Source organism: Ochotona curzoniae, unplaced genomic scaffold, assembly GCF_017591425.1.
Source record: "Ochotona curzoniae isolate NIBS_2020 unplaced genomic scaffold, NIBS_Ocur_1.0 scaffold_3223, whole genome shotgun sequence".
Taxonomy (NCBI): domain Eukaryota; kingdom Metazoa; phylum Chordata; class Mammalia; order Lagomorpha; family Ochotonidae; genus Ochotona; species Ochotona curzoniae.
Genome location: NW_024467108.1, coordinates 6,994,178 through 7,019,617, shown reverse-complemented (window position 1 = coordinate 7,019,617; position 25,440 = coordinate 6,994,178). Strand labels below are relative to the sequence as shown.

Genomic DNA, 25,440 nt, shown 5'->3' with positions numbered 1-25,440 from the left:
AAAAATTGTGGTTGCCAGAGGTTGGGGGAAGGGGAGGGCTACAGAGAATTGTAGGATAATGAAGGGATCCAGAGCTTGATGATCCAAGGAAGCTGTGAAATTCGTAGGAATGCACTCTAAATAGACTGAGTTTTAGAGAATGTATTCATGTATCAGGAAGCCTTGCTTTTTAAAAAAGATTTTATTTTTCTAAAAGGCAAAGTTAGAGATATTGGATTCACTGCTCACTTTCCAAATGACTTCAAGGACTGACCAAGCCAAATCAAGAGCCTGAAATTTCATCTGGGTTTCCCACATGGTTGAGGGGCCTGAATGCTTGGCTCATTCCATCCTCTGCTGGATTCCAAGTACATTAGCAGGGAGCTGAATGAATGCTCTGATCTGGGGTGCTGGTAGAGCAAGTGGTAGGTTAACCCACCACATCGCAAAGCAGCCCAAGAAAACCAGACTTTTATTTATTTTAAAAAAGATTTGTTTATTTTTATTGGAAAGAGTTCACAGGAGAAACAGAACGATCATTTTTCATCTGGTTTACTCCCCTGGTGGCCACAACCATTTGACCTGAGCTGATTCAAAGCAAGGAGCTAAGAGCTTCCTCTCGGCCCTAGAAGACTTTTTTTGAAAGTCTGGTTTCCTGCACCCACATTGCAGATCCAGAAGAAAATCCTGGCTCCAGGTTTCAGATTGGCTCAGCTCTGTTGCGGCTACTTGAGGAGTGGACCAGCAAATGAAAGATCTTTCTCTCTATCTCCTTCTCTCTGTAAATTCATCCAGTAAAAATAAATAAGTAAATCTGTAAAACATTTTAAAAAAATGCTTTCTATATCCCATTTCTTACTGTAAAGAACCAATGTTCCTGAGAGAAGTGACTGATTTCAGATTTATGGTGGAAATAGAATAAGATAAGCTTGTTTTATAGAAAGCAAATAGTAACTTTTGTAGATGTCTACAATCCTATTAAAAAGACCCAGGAAACAAATAATCTCTGAGTGTCCAAAGTTTTCATATGAGGAAATGGAAATATGTCCATATATATAGACTCAAATATACACACACACACACACATTTATAACATGACCTTTCAAAGAAATAAATCTTTTTTTCCTTTTAAAGATTGAATTCACGGAACAGATATTTTGCCTGTTGATTGACATTCTGTGTATGATGCCTGTCTCTTATCAGAGCATCTAGGTTCTTTCTGATGAGAAGAGCATAGAAAGCAGTGCAGACAGCTGGGAGTCTGCTAAGCCCGAGAAGACCCAGCCTGGTTTGCTGCCTTCCAGCCCTCAGCCCAGCTGTTTGAGGCATTTGGGGAGCGAATTGGTGAATGAAAACTTTTTTCCTCTCTTTTAAATTGAACCCAACCTGATCAGTCCTCAAACTGTAACTACTGTCACAGGACATAAAGACGAGAAACTGCAAAAAAACAAAAAGTGAGATGAAAAGGATTTTGTGTTTTGAAAGACAATTAAGAGGGCATATTAAAAACTGTCGTTTGTGGGCTTTATCTGAAATATTAAAGCAAACAAAACATGTGAGTCAATCAGGAAACTGTAATACTGACTTGAATTTAATATTGAGAATTACTACATTTTTAGGCATGAAATATTTTTTTTAAAAAATTTTATTACTTTTTAGGCATAATATTGGCTTTGTAGTTTGCTGTGTGATATTTTTATTGTTTAGAGTTGTTTATGAGTTAATTGTTTACCAGTGAAATGCTGTAGTTTCTATGGTATCTTTAATATTCTGCTTTGAAGAAATCTGTAAAGGTACAGATAAACAAATGAACAAATACCGAGGTAATAGTTGTTCAAATTGAGGAATTTTCTTAGGCTCTTAAACCTTCAATATCATGGTTGAATTCCAAACAGAAAGAAAAAGATTAAAAAAAAAAGGATCAGAGCTGCTATATTTGATCCTTTTAAAAATGAGTAATATTAGAGGCTTTTGCAGGAATGTCAGCCAGGAAACTTCCGACTGCTGTAATGAGAAGGTGGCTGGGGCGAAGGATGGTTTGTGGAGTGTGCATTTGATCATTAGCATTGACTGCTATTACTCCTGCTAACTTGGTGTTTTGTTTTGTTTTATTTTATTTTAAGGATTCATCCAGAGATATTAGAGAGGCTCTTCATGAACTCTTGTGCTGCACTAATGTTTCAACTAAAGAAGGGATTCATCTTGCACTGGTTGAACTGCTGAAAAACTTAGCCAAGTACCCTACTGATCGGGACTCCATATGGAAGTAAGGACCATCCCCCCCCCAGCTTACTGAATGTCATAATGTAAATAGTGGCAGTTTTGGGTGAATCATTATTATAGGTTGAGGATATGACGTTCCTTTGCCAATAATTTAGAAACCTGGTTTAATCTAATAATGCTGTCAGGAATCTGATTCCTAAAATAGAGTTCACATTTTAGATTATTTGTTACTTATCATGTAGGAAATTTTAGGTGCTTGCTGTGTGCTGATGACTGTGCACCCGACACTGTGGTAGGTGTTAAAGGTGCAGAGATGAATCAAATGGATCTCCCTTGTCTTCTAAATAATATTAAGTATTCTTTTTTCTATTTTACATTTTGTACAGGACTGCCAGCATTTTCATGGAGATTAGATATAAGACAACACTTCATATACAGTTGAAAATTCACAACCAGTTTCACCCTTAATCTCCTCTAGCTTTACTGATTATAATCTTGCTGTTAACACTGTTAGTGAACCTTCATTTGAAGAACTACTTGTGCTCATGTAATATAAAATTCATGCTATGGGAATGGGTGTTGTGGCATTTCAGGTTAAATCACTGCTGGGGACACTATATTCCATATTGTAGTACTAATTCAATTCCTTCTGATCCAGCTTTTCAGTAATGCACTCTGGGTAGACACTAGCTAAAGGTGGAGGGTCCATGCCACCTACATGGGAGACATAAAGTTCTACATTCCTTGTTTTAACTGACCTAGGTCCTTGCTGTTGGGGCACTGGGGGGCTGAATCCAAGGTTGGAAGATTTTTCTCTGTCTCTAGAGTCTCTTTGCCTTTCAAGTAGATGAATATAAATAACCATTTTTAAAAGATGAGTGTTATGTTGTTCCACATTTTAAGCCAGCTTATATGGTGAGATCACTCCAACTGTAAATAGTTCATTGATTTTCAACATAATTTGTTATTAAAAGTAAAGAGCCTTCGGCTGGTGTTGTGGTACAACAAGTTAAGCTACTATCTGTGACATTTGAGTGCTGGTTTAAGTCAGCTGCTCCATGTCTGATTCAGCTCCCAGTTGACATACCTGAGAAAGCAGCAGAGGATGATCCAAATGGACCCTTGATATAAATGTGGGAGACATGAATGGCATTCCAGCGTTCTGGCTTCAGCCAAGTCAGCCCTGGCCTTTGCAGCCATTTGGGTAGTGAGCCAATCGGTAGAATATCTGTTCTATCTCTCCCTATTTCTCTGTAACTCTGACTTTCAAATAAGTATTTTTCTTAAAAAATAAGCAGATAAAAGTAGGAAGGCTGAGAGTTAAATTAAATGTTTGGAAAACATATTAAAAACCAAAAATACAGGGCCAGTGAGATAGCCTAGTGGCCAAATCTTCATGTTGCATCTGCCAGGATTCCATGTGGGCGCTAGTTCGTGTCCTGGCTGTTCCACTTCCCTTCCAGCTCCGCTGCTTGTGGCCTGGGAAAACAGTAGAGGACAGCCCAAAGCCTTAAGACCCTGCACTTGTGTGGGAGTTCTGGAAGAGGCCCCTAGCTCCTGGCTTCAGATTGGCTCATCTCCAGCTGTTGTCGCTACTTTGGGAGTGAATCAGTGGATGGAAGATTTTTCTCTCTCTCCTCTCTGTAAAATATGCCTTTCCAATAAAAATAAATGAATCTTTAAAAAAAAAAAAAGCAGTACTAAAAATACCAAGGGAATCTTTGATCTTGATTTTATTTTTCAAATTTGTTTTTCTGTTTTGCCATTTCTTCATGAATGTCTAATTCAGCCAATTCATCATAATACACTTAATTCTGTTCAAGGAGAATGTCATTTGTGGTGTAGGGGATTTTGTGAGCGTGAAGACTTAGCAGGAACTATAGTTCTGTGGAGGCACTGAATGTTGATTAATTATGCTTGATCTAAGTTTTCTGATTCCAATTCTCAGTCCTTTCTAAAGACCTTAGCAATTTCCTGATGTGTGTTCTTGTTTATTTCAGGTGCTTGAAGTTTCTGGGGAGTCGTCATCCAACCTTGGTACTTCCCTTGGTGCCAGAGCTCTTGAGCACCCACCCTTTTTTCGACACGGCTGAACCAGACATGGATGATCCAGCATGTATCCTTTGTGCTGCCTTGGCAGGAAGAGTTACTGCAGCCTAGCTAGGGCGCCCTGCAGTTTGGTTTGTTTCCTTAGTTAAAAGCATGTGTCCTGAGGGAACCTCGTGGTTATTATTGTTAACTTATATATATTTTGTTTAAACAAGAATTCATTCTTATAATTTAATACTACTAACTATTTTTGCTGTTGCTTTAGTACTTAATGTATTTCTCACAATTGTTTTATGTTTGATACACTTTATAACCACTCCTAGACAGAGGTGTTATTCCCAGTTTGTAGAGGAAGAAGGTGAAGATAAGAGAGTTTAGGTGGTTTGTAAGAAGCGGATATGGATTCAAGGCCAGAAATTTCTGCTTTTAAAGCTATTTGTGTATTTCTGTATCTTAGGTTGTATGTAATATTATCTGCCTTCGGAGGGAGATGATGGGCTGAACTGATTACATGATTACTCTGCATCTGATCGAAGTTTAGTGAGTTTGTGATAACCGTAGGCAGTGTCTCTTAGAATTGAATTTTTTCATTAGTGGTAGTATATCTACACAAGTGTGTCCACATTCTCCCAGGGTTCTTTTGGATCCTTTTTTTAAAAGATCTTTTTTTTGTTTGTTTTCTGTTTTTCTTATTTCTTTTTTTTAATTCTATGAAATATCATTTTTATTTGAAATGCAGATTTAAAGAGAGAGAGAGAGACTTTCTAGCCACTGGTTCATTCTCCAAATGCTCATTTTGGACAGAGCTGAGCTAATCCAAAGCCAGGAGCCAAGAGCATCTTCCTGGTCTCCTGCTTGTGTGTACAAGCCCAAGGACTTGAGTCATCCTCTACAGCTTTGCCAGGCCTTAGCAGGGAGCTGGGTCAGAAGTGGAGCAGCCGGCACACGAACTGGTATCCCTGTGTGATACTGTTGCTTCAAAGCAGAGGATCAGTCTGGTGAGCCGTCATGCTCTTCTTGTCTATGGTTCTTTTGGATCAGTGAACAAATCCCCAGTTAACCAGAAAAGTGTTTAACTGAAACACAAGAATTGACTAATATGTGGGTGGTAAAGTAAGGTAAACATTATATTCTATGATTTTGCTTATTTTCACAGAGCATTTGGAGAATTTTGCTAAACTGTTGTATTCTTTTTTTTTTTTAACATTTTTGTTTGTTTAAAGGGCATGCACAGATACACAACTCACACATCCAAAGATTTCTCATCCATTACTGTTTCTTCCTTCCCCTATGCCTGCAACACCTTTGGCTGGATCGTGCCAAATACAGCTTCTAGGAACTCAGTGTTTGCCAAAGGGTGACGGACACCCAACTATGTGAGATACCACCTGCTGCTTTCCTGGGCTAGCATTAGCAGGAGACTGGAACTGGGAATGAAGCCAGTACTCAAACTTAGGCAGCCTGGCATGGGAATATTTTTTTTAAAAGCTGTATAATGAATCTGCTAACCAACATCTGACTCCTTGTTTACCACTAAGAAAGACACATCCCAGATTTTATCTCTCAAGGTGTAGTATAGCTATTTAAAATTCAGCTTCTCAGAGAGAGACTGGTTGTATGTCTTATAGTAATCTCCGAAGATATTTTGAAGTACCTGAAACTGAAGTGCTCTGAAGACTCATTCACATTTAAAACAAAACAAAGATGCTGCAGTTTTAGAAGCCCAAATCAGGTGGTTTTGGGGGTAGTTGGATAATTCTGTTACTTAGGAATTATAATTGTAAATAATGGAACTTGCTCTCAAATACAGCTTAAAGTAGATTGTTTTTTGAAGACTTTGTTTATGTACAGTAACTGAGATAGTGATAAAGAGAAAGGGCAAAGAATGCAAGGGAGAGAGAAAGAGAGGCAGAAAGACTGTAAGAGCCATGTCTGAGCAGGCTAAGGCCAGGAGCTCCATCCAGGTCTCCCACATGGGTAACAGGCACCCAAGATGTGGGGCCATTTCTGGCTTTCTAGGCACATTGTCAGGAAGTTAGATCAGAAGCAAAGCAGCCAGGACTCCAACCAGTACGTTGATATTGGATGCCAAAATCACAAGCTGTGGCTTAATCCTCTGCACCACATTGCTGGCCCCACAAATTAAGATTTTAGTTTTCTCTGATGTCAGTGAATCTGGCAGTAAGCAATGAGTTGCTGCTGCTTATTGAAGCACCACCGTATTATTCTTGGTTTTGCACATTGCTGTTTCTGTTCTATCCTGCTGTTTTTAGGTTTCCAAGATTATGACTAGAGCACTGGTCGTCTAGGCAGCAGGTTAGAGAACAAATGGCATGTTTTATTAGTAAGGAAAAAGGAAAAGCGGGTATTAGAAACTTATAAAGGATTGGGAGGCCTACGTTTAATTCTTGATTTTACCCCCTTTATAAAATTAATGAACATAGAAAACCCTGAATGTAAAAAGAAACTTTTAATACCTGAAGTTCTGATAGGTAGAGTGATCTGCTGTTCGTTTTTGATATTTTTGTTTTAAGTTAAAAAAAAAATTGGTTTATTTGAGAGGGAAAGTGATAGAGAATCAAAGAGGAGGAGATTTCTTCCTTTGCTGGCCCATTCCCCACATGTCCATCGTAGCTGTAACTAGGCCAAGTTAACGCCAAATGCCAGGAACCTGGGTTTCCCATGCAGGTCGCCGAGATGTAAGTACTCAGCCCAACATCTGCTCCCTTTCTAGAGACAATAGCCAGAAGTTGTGTCTTCAGGGGCGTAGCCAGGACTGGAGCCAGCATTCCACCTTGGGTTACAAGTATCCCAAGCAGTATCTTAATTCACTGTTCCACAACCCTTGCAACTTTTTCCTATTTTGTAACAATTTGGGGGATTTTGCTGCTGATTTTTATAATTTTGTTTCATCAATGATTATTGACAATAGCTATTTTTATTCTCAATATTGTAGAATCTGCCTTGTACACTTATATAAGGAAGAAAAAATTTATGATAACAGTATTGTGAGTTCTTTGTATGTGTCATTTTTATTTGCTTTGTTTATTTCAAAGACAGTGTGAGAGAGAAGAAATAGAGGAAAGGTCTTTTCTTCTGTTGTTCTCTTTACAAATGGCCGCAGCAGCCAGAGCTGGAGCAGGCTTGGAGCCAGGAACTCCAGCTGGGTCTCTCACATGGACGAAAGGGGCCTAAGCACGTGGGTCATCTTCTACCATTTTCCCAGGAGCATTAGCAGGAATCTGGAACATGAACTGGTGCTCTTGTATGGGATGTGAGCATCATAAGAGGCAGCTTAGGCCCCTGTGCCGCAATGCTGGTTCCTATGTCATTTTTATTCAGCATGGAAGTATTAGGCAGTTTCCTGAATATAGCATTGATTTAGTTTATCTCTGATTCTATAATCAGGTGATCATGTGATATTAGGTTATTTACCCAGAGTTAATGTTTTAATAAGAAATTACTGAAGAGACACAAACCTTCAACTGCTTGGCATGCTGTTACTTTTCACAGGCATTGTACCATTTCATATTTTGATGCCATACATACATGTGCTGCGTTTCTATTTAGTAGTCTTCTCAGTATTGTGAGCCATGATTTTTAATTTAATAGAATGGGGAATTATAGCTGACTGTTTGAATTTGTATTTCTTTGATTATTAGAATATCGTAGTTCCTTTTAAGAGGATTGGGGAGTGGAAAGTAGACGTGCCAGGTTTTTGCCAAATTGAACCTTTCATAATTCTGAGTTTACTTAACTAAGTGATCTGTCAGACATTGCAGTTTTGGTTCTTATTTTCAATGCTGCTAAAACCTGCCCGACAATGCCTGCACTCTTCTCCGATCATACCTTCAGGCACTATGCCTACCTCCGAGACAGTCTTTCTCACCTTGTTCCTGCCTTGAGGGTATGTTGAAAATATCTCATGTCCTTTCTTTGGTTTTGATTATTGTTGCTTTATGGTTAACATCAGAAAGCAGATTATTTGAATACAGTCAGGAAACTTACTCATTAAATTTTCTTTCTCTCTTGGATGATATCTTACTTTTTTCCCCTTTTTTCTGTATCCTTTACCTCCTTGGGGTCTCCCACATGGGTACAGGGTCCTAAGGGCCCGGACTGTCCCTGACTGCCTTCCCAGGCCACAAGCAGGGAGCTGGATGGGAAGTAGGGTTGCCAGGATACAAACAGGTGCCTAATAGGATGCTGGTGCATGCAATGTGAGGACTTTAGCCACTATGCTGCTGTACTGGGTCCTTGATTTTTTTTTTTTTTAATTTATTTGTTTTCATTGGAAAGGCAGATTTATAGAAAAAGGAGAGACAGAGCTCTCCCATCCGCTGGTTCACTCCCCAAATGGGTGCAGTGGCCAGAGGTGAACCGATTTGAAGCCAGGAGTCATGAACTTCTTCCTGGTCTCATGTTGATGCAGAGTCTCAAGGTCATAAGCAGGGAACTGGAAGGGAAGTGGAACAGTCAGGATACGAACCAATGTCCATATGTGATCCTGGCACTTGGTAGCAGAAGTTTAGCTAATTGAGCCATCATGCTGGCCCCAGATATGGGTATCTTAACTTCCAGGGTAATAAATAATCTATTTCAGGTAACTACTTAGAACAAGAATTATAATTATCCTCATATAAATCATTTTTTCAAGATGCTAGCTAAGCTTCACTGGTGATAAACACTTTCACCTTCCATGAAATAGAAAATAAAGCTTAATAATACAGCATCAGGTTAATTTTTAATCCCAAATCTATGGTTAGCAATGAATAATGCGCCATTTGTTTCTTTTTCTCCTGGCAGCTTGCTGTGTTGGATAGACCATGTTTAAATTCATTCTGTCACTCTCCTATCCTCTAAATTGTAGCACGGGAAGAGAAGGTTGATTTACTGCATCTCCTAGCCCTTTTCCTCTTAGCCCTGTTTGGTATGCGTTTTTTGTGGTTTTGTTGTGTTACCACATGTTGAGCCACAAAACGTAATGGCACTGTAACTGCCGTGTTTGCTTAGTTACCAGGTAGAAAACTGGTGTCCTCAACGATTTCCCCAAGCATCGCTCCTCAGGAGGATCCTTCCCAGCAGTTCCTGCAGCAGAGCCTGGAAAGAGTGTACAGTCTGCAGCACCTGGATCCCCAGGGGGCCCAGGAGCTGCTGGAACTCACCATCCGGTAAGATGACCTGCCCTTTTCTCTTGCAGAGTCTGCTGCTCACACTCTGCTTGAATGGCTTTCAATGCTGGTGTTGCTTATTCCACTTGATTTTCTGACTTTTAGCCTGCTTTCCCATTTGGCTTATTAACTGTTTCCATTTGAGTCAGATTGTGGTTTCAATGTATTTATTTATTTTTTTTTTTAAAGCTCTAAGTAATACAAAATTGGAATAGTTACAAATAAGTTGTTTTGAAATTTCCTTTCTTGTATGCGGGTTAGGATGGGTGACAGAAATACAAGTTGATAGTAATTTACTAGGAGGAAATTTAATTCTCTTTTGTAGGCAGGACAAGGCTGAAATGACCTTTGTAAATGTAGGCTTGTTCTTGCTTGTGTCTTCATTTTCTGCGTTAATTGGTTTTTGCCTAACCTTCCAAAATCTAATTTCTTATATATTCCAGCATACAGAAAAAACGCAAGAGTAAGAGAAAGGGCTCGTTTCCATTCCCACCCCCTTGTAAAGATCATTCAAAATATTGCACAGTCTAATTTTACTTGTATTTCATTGACTAGAATCTTAAGTCACATTCAGTCTTTGAGTATGAATGGTTAACATTTAATAACTTACTCAGGATGATACTAGGAAATAACCAATAAGTTTTGTAAGAATGATCTGAATTCTATGAAAAGAATTGGAACCCATTTGCCTTTAGTAAAAACAATATTGCTTGTTTCTTTTTTTATGATTTATTCATTTATTTGAAATACAGTTCCAGTCAGAGACACAGAAAGAAAAATCTGACAGCTGCTTCTCTTTTCATATGACTAAAATGATCCAAATCCAGGAGTCAGGGGCTTCTTCCAAGTCTCCCACATGGGTTCAAGGATCCAAAGACTTGAGCTATTCTATGCTGCTTTGTTCACACACATTAGCAAGGAGCTAGATTGAAAATGGTGCAGCTAGGTGAACTGAGTAGAGCTGGCTCATGGGCGCCCTGGTATGTGCGAAATCTGGCATTGAGAGAGATTCTGATGGAGGAGCTTGGGCAACTCCACTGGCAGGACACAGTCCCTGCAGGTAAGCGCAAGAAGCATGATAGGAAACAGTCCAGAACAGGCCATGGGAAGGTTTCCACTGGCATACATTGGCATGGGTTGGGGGCGGACCAGGCTGAACCAGTTCACAATACCCACTGGTGAATCAGAGCACCAAAACAGTGTGGGTCGAGCCAGGTTCGGTTGCAACAAAAACCAGTGCACATTACGGAATGCCAAGGTGAAGTGACCTGTACTGGATGTGACCTCAACGCCCAAATAGCACACATGAGAACCAGGGAGGGAGGGGATGGAGCCAGCAGGGGGATTATGGAGGTGATCCCTTGCCTGACAGCTACTCCCACTGGAGAGCATGAGCTGGTGCTCTGGCCAGCAGAGCCAGTAACATGGACAGGGAGAGGGTCTGGGGATGAAGCATCGACAGGAGACCAGTGATGGTAGAAGTATCTGCAAAGTCTCTCTTTATTGCTGCTTCACCTCTCCTTATATATTCTTCCCCCACATTCTCATTTAGCAGGATGTTAGATACAGATGAGTCCAATTAGTCTAGGTGTTCTTAGCCACAAACCCAATTCCTGTTCGTGCAATCATGTGGGAGACTGAGAAGAAGAGCCTGGCACCCAAGCTGCTTCTTTTCCTGGACCATAATCAGGAAGCTGGATTGGCAGTCGAGAAGTCAGGACATGATCTGGCACCCAAATGGGATGTTATCTTTCAGAAATGGATATACAGACTATACAATAATGCCATTCCCAATTAAATTACTTTAGAACTGTTCTATAATAAAGTTATAATTGGGGTGTAAAACAGCTGTTTTTGATGTGAAATTGTTGGAGCTTCATTTTTGGAATCAGTATACTTCTTATGGAACTTCATTTATATAAGGAATATAGAATTCCATGCTTGATTTCTTCAAAATCCTGTTTTGTTGTTTAGCTTTTTTAAGAGAAGGAGGTACAGAGAGAAGATTTTTTGGCTCATTCCCTAAGTGGTTGCAATGGCCAGAGCTGAGCAGATCCCAAGCCAGGAGTTTCTTCTAGGTCTCCCATGTGGGTGCAGCAACCTAAGGCCTTGGGCCATCCTGCACTATTTTTCCCAGGCCACCATCAGGGAACTGAATGGGAAGTGGATCAACCAGGCCTGAACCAGCACCACACTAGGCTATTGCACTGGGCCCTTTTGTTCAGTTTTGTGGGTTTTTTTGCTTGTTTTGTTTTTGTTTTTAAGATTTACTTATTTTTTTTTTTTTATTGGAAAGGCAGACATACAGAGAGAAGGAGCCAGAGAGGAAGATCTTCTGTCCTATAGTTCACTCCCCAAGCAGCTATAGCAGCTGGAGCTGAGCCAATCTGAAGCCAGGAACCTGGAGCTTCTTTTGAGTTTCCCACGTAGGTGCAGGGTCCCAAGGCTGTGGGCCATCTTCGACTGCTTTCCCAGGCCACAAGCAGGGAGCTGGATGAGAAGTGGGGCCGCTGGGATTAGAACCAGTGCCCCTATGGGATCTTGGCATACTCAAGGTGAAGACTTTAGCCGCTAGGCTATCGCGCTGTGCCTTCTTCAGTTTTTAATGTCAATAAAGAACAGCAGTTTTGTTGCCTGGGAAGTGATTAAGTGGTATAAATAAGTGTTTGTGGGCCCAGGTGAATATAACTTCTTTAAAAACATCCCCTGACTTTGCACTATTTTGCTTTTCAGACAATCCTTTTTGTTTCACCAAGCTACCATGAGAGAGTAGATTGCCACTTACAAATTTAGTGCTTCAAGATTATGAGAGGTTGAAAGTATCATATAGCAATAAATAACATTTTATTTGCATACTCAGTTTTTCTTCCTGTGTTTCACAGATTAATAAAATGTGCCAGTTCAGCCTATTGTATAAATAAAACAAACTCACAATATATATAAATGTGTTTTCTTCTACTATTATAAACATAATTTTTTTCATCATGGACACAGGATTACTAAAGTATCTATTCTGGTTTTACGTTATTTAAAAAGTGTTCGTTTTCTTTATGTTTTGGGAGGCAGAGAGAGACAGACAGATGGAGAGAGATCCTATGTTCAGTGGTTCCCTCCCACTACAACCAGAGCTGAAGCCTAGAGCTCGATCCGGGTCCCTCAGCGGGGGAGCCTGGTCTTGTCTCGGGCACGGAGCATGGGCTCCCCATGTGGTGGCCTCACCACCAAGCCAAATATGTGGGCCTCACTCTGGTTTTGAGTTCATTGTTGTCTCATCTGTACTGAATATAGTTTATAAACAATGAAGAGTCTTATGATAAATTAATAGGTAAAGAACAGCATGACAAAGTTTTGTAAGGACTTACTTATTTTTATTTGAAAGGCAAATTATACAGAAAGAGGAGAAATAGAGTTATCTATCCACTGGTTCATTCCCAAAAGGTCTTGGTGTCCAGAGCAGAGCTGATCTGAAACTTGAACCCAGGAGCTTCTTCCTGGTTTTCCACGTGGTTGCAGGGTCACAAGGCTTTGAGCCATTCTTGACTGCTTTCCCAGGCCACAAGCAGGGAGCTGGATGGGAAGTGGAGCAGCTGCGACAGGAACCAGTGCCCGTATAGAGGATTAGCACGCTGAGCCCCTGGGCCATCTCTGAGTATGATATATGTGAAAGAAATCATCTTACAGTCAACAGATCTGGCTTGTATTTTGTTTTTGCCACTTATTCTGTGACTTGGTATAAAATACTGAAACTTTGGTCTTCAGTTCTGTGCTCAGTGAAATATGATTAACTAGAATTCAGGTTGTGAAGATCAAATGAGCTCAAATTAGAGATATGTACATGGTAAGTACAGTGCACATAGAAAATGCTGTGTGTACCATTCTCATTAAAGAAGCTGAGGTCTTCAGATGTTTGTCTAGACTGAAGCTTCCTAGTGGCACAGAGAGGTACAGAGGAAACACTGCCACATGGAGGTCTGTTCCCAGGGCTATCAAGTTTCCATTTTGATTTGGCTAGTATTTCAGATTTCCCATCTCTAAATGGAATGAATGACTTCTTTTTCTGTGTAATTCAAAACAATTGCTGCAATGCAGGGACAGGAAAAGGACCTATAATACCTGAGGGCAGTTACACATGGTCAGCTGGTCAGTGTTTCATTTCTAAATGTTTGTCTATTTTTAATTTTTTAACTGCTTGGAGGATCATTAATCTTTTAAAGATTTATTTATTTTTATTGGAAAAGCAGATTTACAGAAAGAAGAAGAGATGGAGAGAAAGTTCTTCTATCCACGCTTCTCTTCAGTTAGAGCTGAGCCAGTCCAAAGCCAGGGGCTTCTTTGTTTCCCACAGGTGCAGGGTCTCAGGGAGTTGGTCCACTCTTCACTACTTTCCCAGGTTATATAGGAAGTGGAGCAGCTGGGATGCGAACTAGCACTCATTAGGGATGTCACACTTGGAAGTGGTTGACTAGCCAACTGAGCCATTGCTCTGGGCCCATCTACTTGTTTATTTTTTTTATGTTCAACTACTTGAGTGGCATAGTAACACACACACACACACACACACACACACACACACACACACACACACACACACACACACACACACACACACACACACACACACACACACACACACACACACACACACACACACACACACACACACACACACCTGCTTTACTCCCTGAAGCCCACACTAGGCAGGCCTATATCAAGGTGAAGCCAGGAGCCTGGAACCTCTTTTTGGTTTTCCACGTGGGTTGCAGATGGCCATCGTCTGCTGCCTGCCAGGAGGCTTTAGCTGTGAACTCAATTAGAAAAAGAATAGCTGAGATTGGATTTGTCACTCCAATATGGGATGCAAGTGCCCCACACAGCAGCTTAATTCACTGTGTCACAAGGTCGGCTCCAGGTCAGCATTCCCTTTAACTGTAATGGAAGGCAGAATCTTCCTGGAAAATGGAATGCTTCAGAAATAGAATAGTTCAAGGCTGCCTCTTTTAACAGACACCAGAGAAGTGAAAGAGGGAGACCAGCTTGTCAACACACACACGGTTTTTAGCTGTTAGTAGCTCAGGGTGTGTCTTTAGTTGTATTGGATTCCTATGAGTGAGTAGCTCTTCAGGACAGACTGAAACCACTCACTCTCACCAGAGAGAGAACATACACCATAGTCAGAATTTTCCCTATCCTTTTGGGGATGACTTACTCTGTGCCCCTTTGTCGGCACAGTAACATCAAGTCATTCTACTGATATCAAATCCTCTAGAAGTCAAGCATTGCTAGCATAAAATAATCAGCTGAGCATGTGAGGTTAGAGGGAGCGTTTAGTCCAGGGGTCAGCTTGCCCAGGCTTCTGTGAAACCTAATGTATTTCACCTGAAACAGCCTTCTTAGGGACCCAAGATTCTGGTTCCCACAATTACAAGTAGTATATAGCATTTCAATGTTTCTGTGAAAAATAGTGGAGCTTTCTGTGAATTGTGAAATGGATTGTTAGGTAGCATACATACATACACAAACACATGAGAAAAGAAGAGCAGTACTTGTTGCAGATGCACAGCATAACTGAAAGTACTGGGGCACTATACGATAGACTTGGATGGCAGGGCGCAATTATAAGAAGGACTAATTGATCATCTTCTATCTTTTGAATTTTGTATCTTATGTATAGTTCTGTACCTTGGGCATATGCTACCTATTCAAAAAGTAAAGTTCTAAGTCACTAATAATTCTGTAAAACCCCCGGCATAATTAGTTTTGTGCCCCTTTCTAATATCTTGTCCACAGACAGATGTGCTTTACGTGGATGCAGTCACTTTGTCCATACGGGTGCTGATTCATGTCCCAGCCGCTCCACTTCCCTTCCAGCTCTCTGCCTGTGGCCTGGAAAAGCAGTGGAGGACAGCCCAAGTGCTTGGGCCCCTGTGCCCACATGGAGACCTGAAAGAAGGCACCTGGCTTTGGACTGGTTCAGCTCCCAGCCATTGCAGTCACTTGGGGAGTGAACAAGCATATGGAAAATCTTTCTGTCCTTTCTGTAAATCTGACTTTCCAATAAAAATAAATACATCTTAGAAAATAGATTTTTAAAAATTAAAAAAAAATTTTTCTTGGGCCTAGCATGATGGCCTAGTGGCTAAAGTCCTCATCTTGAACCTGCCAGGATCCCATATGGGTGCCATTTCTAATCCCTGCGGCCCCTCTTCCCATCCAGCTCCCTGCTTGTGCCCTGGGAATGCAGTCCAGGATAGCCCAAAGCCTTGGGACCCTGCACCGTGGTGGGAGACCTGGAAGAAATTCCTGGATTCTGGCTTTGGATCGGCTCAGCACCGGCCGTTGTGGTTGCTTGGGGAGTGAATCATCGGACGGGAGATCTTCCTCTCTGTGTCTCCTCTCTGTATATGTGACTTTGCAATAAAAATAAATAAATCATAAAAATTTTTTTGTCTTGGAAAAAACAATTTGTTGACTGTCTAAAAAGCTTGGACAACAGTTAGTAAAAGACATTAAAAAGCATCTATGAAACCACCTTACTGTATTTTTTCTTAAGTATAGTTTTTACCTAGTTGAGATCTTATATTACCTTTTCTAGGAGCTTAAATATATTTTTTATTGGATGTGCCATAGCTTAGCAATTCCTTGACCATTACATAGTTAATAGTAACTGAGTTGTTATTGTAATAATCCACACGCAAATCATAATTATGAGTCATAAACATTTAATTTCTGTTGGATATTTCCTTTTGAATATATAACTCAATATAAAGCTACTGATGAAAATAATTTATCATCTATGTGACTTTTATAAATACAAGTTTTTCCTTCCAAAATAGTGCATCGGCAGTCATAGTGTGAGTGAACCAGTTTCGTTGTAGCCATTCCAGTATTTTTTGTTGCCATTTAATGACCTGTGAGCAGTTCACCAGATGTAAAGTGAGAAAATGCTTTCCACTTGTTCTTCTAAGTTAATGTTACCTTTGTCTTGTGTTTGGGGTGGGATTTTGTTTCCTCTAGGGATGTGCAGAGACTTGGGGAACTTCAGTCTGAATTGGCAGGTGTGGCTGACTTTTCTGCTACCTATCTTCGGTGTCAGCTGCTCCTCATCAAGGTTAGTTTGATTATTTTGGTGATACTAAGAATTAGCATTATTAGTACTTTAATAATTCTAGTAGTGTTTGAAGTCATAAGCGTAGAATCTTCTGGTCTTATGCAACCATTGAGCAGTAATAGAGAAATTATACTCTGTAGTGTAGTTGTATTTCTCTCTAATTAAAGATAGAGTACCTTATACAGAAATTTGATTGTTCAAGTTTTTAGAGATTTGTTATTATGTAATTAGAGCAGATTGAGTTTTCATTTAATTAGAATCCTAAGGATTAGAACTGTTTTATATAGTTTGATTAGAAGCAGACTTTTATACGATTTTCTCGAAATGTTTATTTCACTGTGTCAAAGTTAAAAGGTTGGTTTTATTTTTTTTTTTTAGTTTCATTATTCTTAAAGGGGCTAAGTTGCCAACCTTTCATACCAAGTAGATTATACACAAGCACAGACACTGAGAAATACAGAGTTGGTATTCAAGAAGCTATTTAGATTTGCTTTGTTAAAAACCGATTTAACTTGTTCAGTACATTTCAGTTTCCACAGCAGAAATTTGCTGTAACATTGCTGAAGATTTAGGAAATCTCTTCTTACTTGATAAGCCTTTGAAGATTCCTAGTCTTCAAAATGATTAATGGTATTTGACCAAAGTCAGAGTAAATGCAGGAGTCAGAAATTACCTTCCCTTTTCAGAGTTTGAGATTGTGCTAAATGTTACACTTGAGGTCAGAGAACTTGTTTGAATTGATGTTGGTTGTGTGCACTGATGTGGGTTGGAAATGAAACAGCTTTTATTAGGCTAGATTGTCTTATGAGTAACCACTGCCATAAGCAAGATAGGAAAAATTTCCATCACCCTCCAGTGTTCTTTTTTTCCCCCTTCTTTCCAAAGCTGTTTAGCTTTTCAGAGTTGTTTGAAATAGGGCTAATAGAAACTCTATTCTTTGGTAGTGTAAGCCTTGGTATGAAGCAATGTGAAGCCCAGTAGCTGCTCTGTACTAAGAACTCTGAAAAATGTGCTTTTCTCGCATGGCTTATTTTCTTTCCTATGGAGGTTCAAGGTGCCCTTTGAAAGAATTCACTTTTTTACAATTGGAAAAGATGATAGAGGAAAAATGAAGGGATTGATCCTAAAAGTTATATGAAACTATGTTAATTATTAATTATAAACTAATTCATAATTTCTTTATAATTTAGTTATATAATTGAAAGGCAGAGTTATAGAAAGACAGAGAGATCTTCCATCTGCTGGTCTAATCCCTAAGTGGATGAGCCAGGCCAGATCCAGGAGCCAGGAGCCTACTTTGAGTCTCTCACATGGGTACAGGGACATTCTCAGGCACACTGGTAGGGTGTTGGAGTAGAGGTGTAGTATTGGAGACATAATCATCCCATTTGGGAGGCCAGCATCCCAGGAATTGGGTTTATCCGCTACACCACCACATCAGTCCCCTCAATAATTTCAGAAGTGTTCTGTGGTGAAATGATAAAAACATTTCCACAGATTCACTCTCCAAATGGCCTCAACAGTCATGCCTGGGCCATGTTGCAGCCAGTAGCCAGGAAGTAGCTCTGACACACGCATGACAGGGGCCCAAGGAGTTGGCCCATCTTTTGTTGCTTTTCCAGCTGCATTAGCAGATGGCTGGATTGGAAGCAAGTGAGCAACTGAGACTTCATCTGGCACTCGATGTGGGATGCTGGTATCACAAGGTTGGCTTAATTTGCTGTGCTATAATTCTGACCCCAGTGTAGATGTTCTGTAGTATCATTCAGTAAAAATTAAATCTGTCGTTAGTGCAAGAAAATAGAAGAGCTATAACAGATAGAGGAGAGATGGGTAAGTTAGGAGAGATTTGGAAGCAGAATTTCTGGCTTTTAGTGAAGTTTTGAGTGTAGAGTGACTGAGAGAGGAGGAATCTCGAAAGGCTGTGCTTCTTTGGGTTTGCTGGCAAGGCGAAAGGGCAGCCAAGCAGAGAGGCATAGTGTGGAGGAAAAGATTGGGTGGCCCAGGTTCATCCAGTGGCTTTGGGAACAAGAAGGCCCAGAGTCCAGGAAGCCAGCTTACCTCCACATTGTGAGAGGCCGTCATGGCTCCTGCACTTGATGTTCTTGTCCGGCACCAACTGACATGCAAGGCCTTTGGACCCGGAGTTGGGTCAGAAGTGCAGGAATTCATGTAACGCAAATTATTGCTCACCTTTTCCGTAGAAGGTAGAACTTTATTTGGTTTAAAAGAAAAAAATTGGCAATAATTTCTGATCAAGGTAGATTTTCAGAGCAAGACAAAGATGTAAATCTCAAAATGTTAAGAGCAGTTTTACAAAAATGTGTGGAAGTGGAATGAAATAGTGATGTGGCTTCTGTGCTCTTTTCTCTCCTGACTCGTCTGGCTAGGCTTTGCAGGAGAAGCTATGGAACGTGGCTGCCCCTTTGTACTTGAAGCAGAGTGATTTGGCTTCAGCAGCAGCAAAGCAGGTAAGTTTATTGACATCTCCTCCAATAGATCATTTTCTAGGATTTGTCTATTCAACGCAAAGCCAGAGGTTCTCCATAGTTTTAAAGTATATCAGAAGCTAGTAACAGAAATAGTAGTGGGATCAGAGAATGGGGTACAGGCTTTCAAGTCAGGGAGCCTAGGTTGTAGTATCAGGTCTATTCAGAATTGATGGGTGATGGGTAATGTAATGTAATTTATCTCCATGGAGTTTTCATCCTCTGCAACATGGTGGCATTTGAATTCAGTAATCTCTAAGGTTATTTTGTGCTCTCAGATATTAAAAATTTCATTTCAAGTAGTCATTAAATCTGATAAACACTGTAATGAGTATTTCATTTGAATACAGTTGATCTCTTTTTGAAATTATTTATATTTTCAGCCTGGACCATCTCTTGAATGTCAAAAGGTCTTTAAATTTCTGTTTGGTCCATTGGATAGCTTTTAATTTAATTTGCCTTGAGTTTTTGTTTTTTTGGTTTTTTTTTTTCTTCCTCGCTAGTTTGAACAGTTTGCCTTCATTCTTAAGCATTGGTACTTGGTGAACTCCTCGGTGGGTCCTGTCTTCTAGAGAGCGAGCCTACGTGTGACTCAGTGATTAGGAACCAGTAGGAAGCTAATGGTGGTAGCTATGATTGCTACATTACAGTTCACTAAATATTTCAAGGAAATATATATATATATATATAATGTAAATATGATATAATATAAATTATATATATAAAATAATTGTATTCCTTTAGTTCTTTTCTATTTATTCTCCTGGTCTACTGGGAGGGTGAGTAGGGAGGAGAAAAAAGGAGGGATCATTCCTTGCTGTCAAACTGCATCAGTACCCAGGGATGGGAGACAGTCATTTGATGATTCCTTAGAGACCCTGATGTAGAGAAAAATGTTCCAAGGGTATTGCTTGAATGTTCTGATAGTTCTGAGACGTCAGCTTCATTGCTCCAGGGTTGAGAAAATCTTTCCAAGGTTTATTGGCTAACCAAGTCCATCTCAATGTGTGTTCATATACCCAGACACTTGCTGCAAAGCTTGGCCAGGAGTATTGGCCAAATTGTTCATCCTCTGATGGGGCATTTATTCTGATGGATGCTGCTGCCTTGACCAACCTGACCTATCCCCAGCCCTGACTCTCATACTTACCAGTGGGAGCTATAGCCCAACAGGAGAGTGGCCACTGTTTCCCTACTGGGCCCGTTTCCAGCTCTGGATCTTGTACCTGGTAGGGGGTATGGCATTCCTGCTTGACATGACTTGCACCTAGTGCCGGCACTTGCAACTGGTACTGTGGCCTAAACTGGCTGGCCTGTACTCATTTTGACTCTCTTCTGCCAGGAGGTGTGGCAACCTAACCCAGTCTGACCAGCCTCCCTCCCATCCTAGCTCTCATGCTCAGCAATGGAAGCAGCAACACAGCAGGGGAATCCCCGAGTTCCCCTACCAGGTCCTCTTCCTGCCCTAGGTCCTGTGTGTGGCAGCAGGTGCTACGGCCCAGTCTGAGATAGCCTGCCCCCAGTCCCACCATTTGCCAGGAGATGCTGCAACCTGGCTCAGCATGGCCTACCCCTACTAACAGCTTGCCAACAGGTACAGCAGCCTAGCCCAACCTGGGCCACTCCCAACCCCAGCCCTCATTTGAACTGGCAGGTGTTGCAATCCAGCGCAGCTTGGTGATTGTAGTAAAGTCAGGACTTTGTAGTGGAATCCTATGATGCTGCCCCATCTCATCCATTCCAGAATGCATCTCAGACCTGTCACATGATTTATTGTTGGGGAGAGATGGAACTTAATGAGAAGAACCCCAAATGAGCCATGCTATCAAGAGTTGTACCTGGGAACAGTAGTTTGAAAGGAAGATAGGAAAGTACCATTGCTGTATGCCAGGTAGAGTACTAAGGACTTTGCAGGACAGAAAGTGGGAATGGTAGAGATCTTCATCCACATGTTTGTTCCCCAAATTTGCATTGGCTGGTGCTGCACTAAGCCAAAGCCAGGAGGCAGGAGCAGGTCTCCTGTGAAGATGACAGGTGCCTAAGAACTAAAGCCATTACCTGCTGCAGAAATAGGACTTGATCCCAAGCACTGTGACAGGGGATTTGGACATCTTTAAGTGGTAGCTTAACCCATCATGATTCAGTGCCTGCTCTCCCTACCTGTTCTCCTGACCTGATACATTAATAATAAAGTTGATGCTATCTCTTTTGTTTACTGAAAGGGGAATTAAGGTATTGTGTAATTAGGTATCCTGGAGTCATATTTATACCCCAAAGTTTTCTTTTTCTATAAAGATTTATTTTATTTTGATTGGAAGGTCAGATATACAGAGAGGAGGGGAGACAAAGAGGAAGATCTTCTGTTTGATGACTCACTCGCCAGGTGGCTACAATGATGAGCTGAGCCAATCCGAAGCCAGGAGCCTTTTTTGGGTCTCCCATTACGGTGCAAGATCCCAAGGCTTTTGGCCTGCCTTGACTGCTTTCCCAGGCCACAAGCAGGGAGCTGGATGGGAAATGGGGTTGCTGGGATTAGAACCAGCACCCATATGAAATTCCAGCGCATGCAAGCTGAGGACCTAAGTCACTAGGCTTCTGTGTGGGACTCAACCCCACGGCTTTTAAAGGCAGTAAACATAGAAGGAAGAGAAGCATCATTTGGCTGAAATAACTGATTTACATAAAATTGAGCAAGTACATAAAATGCCCTGAACTTGACCTGAGCTGATAGACATGTTATGACACGTATTCTCTCCACAGACTCTGAGATACACCAAGCCCATAGAATGGTCTATCTGCATGGCTTAACAGGTGGCTAACATGTTCTTGACACTTTATTCTTAGAAGAATATTTTTGTGCGATTAGGTTTCCATTCTTAGTACATGTAAACAATCCCTGGTTTACAATCATTTGACATAGAAGTTTTTTTATTTTGTAACCTATTTTGTAATCATCAAATGCATATTCAGTGGAAGCCATTATTCAAGGATTGGGTTTTGATTCTTTTTCTGTTGGGCTGGTGATATGTAGTGTGATATGCTCTCATGGAGCTGCAGAAACAGAAGGCCACAGCCATGTGATCAGCTGTTACTCTACTGCACACTCTGTCGCTAAGCTGTGCTGTTTGCCAGAACAGGTGTATTGAGTGCATTTTGGGATGGGGAGGGTAGGACCTAGGATATTTTCAGCTTACAATAGGTTCATTAGGGTATAAGCTCATAATAAAGTCAGGGAATATCTGGTATTTAATTTGTTCTTATAGCATAGAAAGATTGATCTAGAATAAATAAATAATGCTTTGTCATTTTCTTTCATTTTGAAAAATTTTTTTAAAAGATTTGTTTATTTATGGAAAGTCAGATATACAGAGAAGAGAAGAGACAGGAAGATCTTCCGTCCGATTATTCACTCTCCAAGTGAGTTCAACGGCTGATACTATGCTGATCCGAAGCCAGGAGCCAGGAACTTCTTCCAGGTCTCCCACACGGTGCAGGGTCCCAATGCTTTGGGCCGTTCTCGACTGCTTTCTCAGGCCACGAGCAGGGAGCTGGATGGGAAGTGGAGCTGCCGGGATTAGAACCGGTGCCCATATGGGATCCTGGGCATTCAAGGCGAGGACTTTAGCCACTAGGCCACACCACCGGGCCCCATTTTGAAATTTCTATCATTATTTTATAAAATATTTTCCTTAAGATTTATTTCATTTTTATCTGAAAGGAAGAGTTCCAAAGAGAAGGAAACATAAAGAGAGAGAAAGATTTTCCATCCACTGGTTTACTCTCCAAATAGTTGCAATTGTCAGAGCTGGGCCAATTCACAACCAAGAGACTCCCCAAGGAGTTGGGCCAATTTCTGTTTATTTTATAGGCAATAGGCAGGAAGTTAGATTGAAAGTAGAGCAGCCAGGACATGGACAAGTGTCCATAAGGGAATGATGGAAGCACAGGTGAAAACTTAGACTACTATACCATACTCTAAAAAAGTATTTTTAATTGATGCATAGTCATTTTGCATGTTTATGAAATTCAGTTTTTTGTGTGGTTTTATCAGTGAATAGATTTTCATATCTTTGGGCCTACCTGTATGGCTCAGCTGGCTAGTCCTCATATGGGCTCCAGTTTGTCCCAGCAGCCCCACGTCCCGTCCAGCTCCCTGTTTGTGGACTGGGAAAGCAGTGGAGGATTGCCCATAGCCCTGGGCTAGTGATACACTAATTTCTCTCAGGACTTGAAAAATCTCCACTCTTAAATATGGTGTAGAAATTAAGAAAAACACCTCAGAATTTCACCTAAGATGATTGTTTTAACTATAGAATTCTGTGCTGCTCTTGTGAAAGAGTTGTTTTTTCACTGACTCTTGATTGCATTTGTTGTTGTTGTTGTTATAGATTCTGGAAGAGACCTACAAAATGGAGTTCATGTATAGTGGTGTAGAGAATAAGCAGGTGGTGATTGTACATCACATGAGGCTGCAGGCGAAAGCTTTGCAACTTATCGTAACGGCACGAACTACGCGAGGGTAAGATGTGGTGTTGGCAGAATGACATTTTCCTCTCAAAGATGTTTCCTAATGCATTAGTAGATTTCAGTAATGTCAATAACGAGTGAAATGAGATTGAGGAAAAGATTAGCTAAGGTATGTACTTTCAGCTCATTTTTAAAATATTTCTAAATTCTGTTCTTGAAAGTCTGGAAATCTAATCATTCTCAAAACCCCTTGGTGGCTCTTTGCTGAGCTGTGTTGCTTGGTGGAACATGCCCACAGCCCACACACGGCTTCCTTTGCAATAACACTGCTCTGCTCTGCTTGGTGGGGTTTATTAAGAACTTAGTGTCAGGAACCTCTTTCTGAAGGAACTAGTGTGCTTTATCCCAGGCAGAAAAAATACACACATGGGATTCTTCTAGAGCTCTGACAACACTGCTGCATTGTCTGTTAGTACTTAGTATTACAGTTAGACTGATGTCAGCTGGTTCTCCCTCGTTTGTAAGTGTCATATTTTTCTGGACTGGAAGCTGCAAAACCTTTTCTCTTTCAAATTCAGAAATTTTATGACATGTCTTCTAATTTTCTTGCTTTCAGTGAGTTTATGGTTCTGTCTTTAACTCAGCACAGTTTTTCTTCCATTATTTCTTTAATTATTGTTACTTTTGCTCCAGTCTCACATAATGGATATTGCATCTTTTGGATCAATTATTCCTGTATCTTTCTTTTTGTAATTTAAATTCCTCTTTCTCCATGTTGAATAAATTCCTGAATGTGCTATTTTTAATTTCAGCATTCATCATTATTTATATCATTGTTTGTTGATTATTGAGTTTGATTTCATTATTATGTTTTATTTCCAAATGTGCTTGCTTGCTACTTGCTTGCTGTTTCCTTCCTTCCTTTCTTGCTTCCTTCCTTCCTTTTTTTTTTTATTTTTAGTTTTTTTTTTTTTTTTTTTTTTTTTTTTTTTTTTATTATTTTTTCATTGGAAAGGCGGATATACAGAGAGGAGAGACAGAGAGGAAGATCTTCCGTCCGATGATTCACTCCCCAAGTGAGCGCAACGGGCCGATACTATGCCGATCCGAAGCCAGGAGCCTCTTCCGGGTCTCCCACACGGGTGCAGGTTCCCAAAGCTTTGGGCCGTCCTCGACTGCTTTCCCAGGCCACAAGCAGGGAGCTGGAAGGGAAGCGGGGCTGCCAGGATTAGAACCGGCGCCCATATGGGATCCCGGGGGTGCAAGGCGAGGACCTTTAACCACTTGCGCCACCGCGCCGGGCCCCTTCCTTCCTTTTTTTGAGGTTTATTTTTTTTTATTTGAAAGGCAGGTTTACAGAGAGAGACAGAGAGATCTCGCATCTGCTGTTTCACTGTCCAAATGACCACAGTAGCTAGGCCTGCCATATCTGAGCTGATCTGCACCCAGGAGTCGTTCTGGGTCTCTGATGTGGGTGTTGGGTTCCAAGTCCTTGGGCCACCCTTTGCTGCTTTCCCACGCTATATGCATGAAGTTAAATTGAGAACTAGAGCAACCAAGACAGGAACTGGTACGATAAGGGATGCTGGCACCACAGGCAGAGGGTTAGCTTATTGAGGTACTGCACTGGCTACTTTGATTTGTAAAAAGAATTCAGATGGATGTTGCTTGTAAGGTGGATTTTCATTTGCCATTTACCATTTATTTATGCATCAAATATTTATTAAAAGCTGTAGATCACAGGAAATATTTCATAAAGAATACAGTCTGTTTTTATCAGCTTAAATTCAGTAGAATCACTAATTTGGGTTATCAAGAACTAGGACACTGCATTGCATGGAAGATCTTCCTCTCTTGAACTCTCCTCTCTCTGTATAGCTGACTTTACAATAAAAATAAATAGAACTTTAAAAAATAAATAAACCAATCTTTAAAAACCAGGACACTCTTCTCC

The 25,440-nt window shown here is 40.7% G+C and overlaps 1 protein-coding gene across 1 annotated transcript in view; it reads left to right on the top strand.

Annotated features, from left to right (window-relative positions):
- INTS4 (integrator complex subunit 4) overlaps positions 1 to 25,440 on the top strand; it is an 89,581-nt gene that overhangs the window by 54,177 nt on the left and 9,964 nt on the right. The window contains exons 12-18 of the mRNA XM_040964321.1: positions 2,103 to 2,245; positions 4,203 to 4,318; positions 8,025 to 8,158; positions 9,265 to 9,422; positions 16,437 to 16,530; positions 18,921 to 19,001; positions 23,408 to 23,538. Coding sequence (XP_040820255.1) covers positions 2,103 to 2,245; positions 4,203 to 4,318; positions 8,025 to 8,158; positions 9,265 to 9,422; positions 16,437 to 16,530; positions 18,921 to 19,001; positions 23,408 to 23,538 — 857 coding nt within the window. The remainder of the gene's footprint in view (positions 1 to 2,102; positions 2,246 to 4,202; positions 4,319 to 8,024; positions 8,159 to 9,264; positions 9,423 to 16,436; positions 16,531 to 18,920; positions 19,002 to 23,407; positions 23,539 to 25,440) is intronic.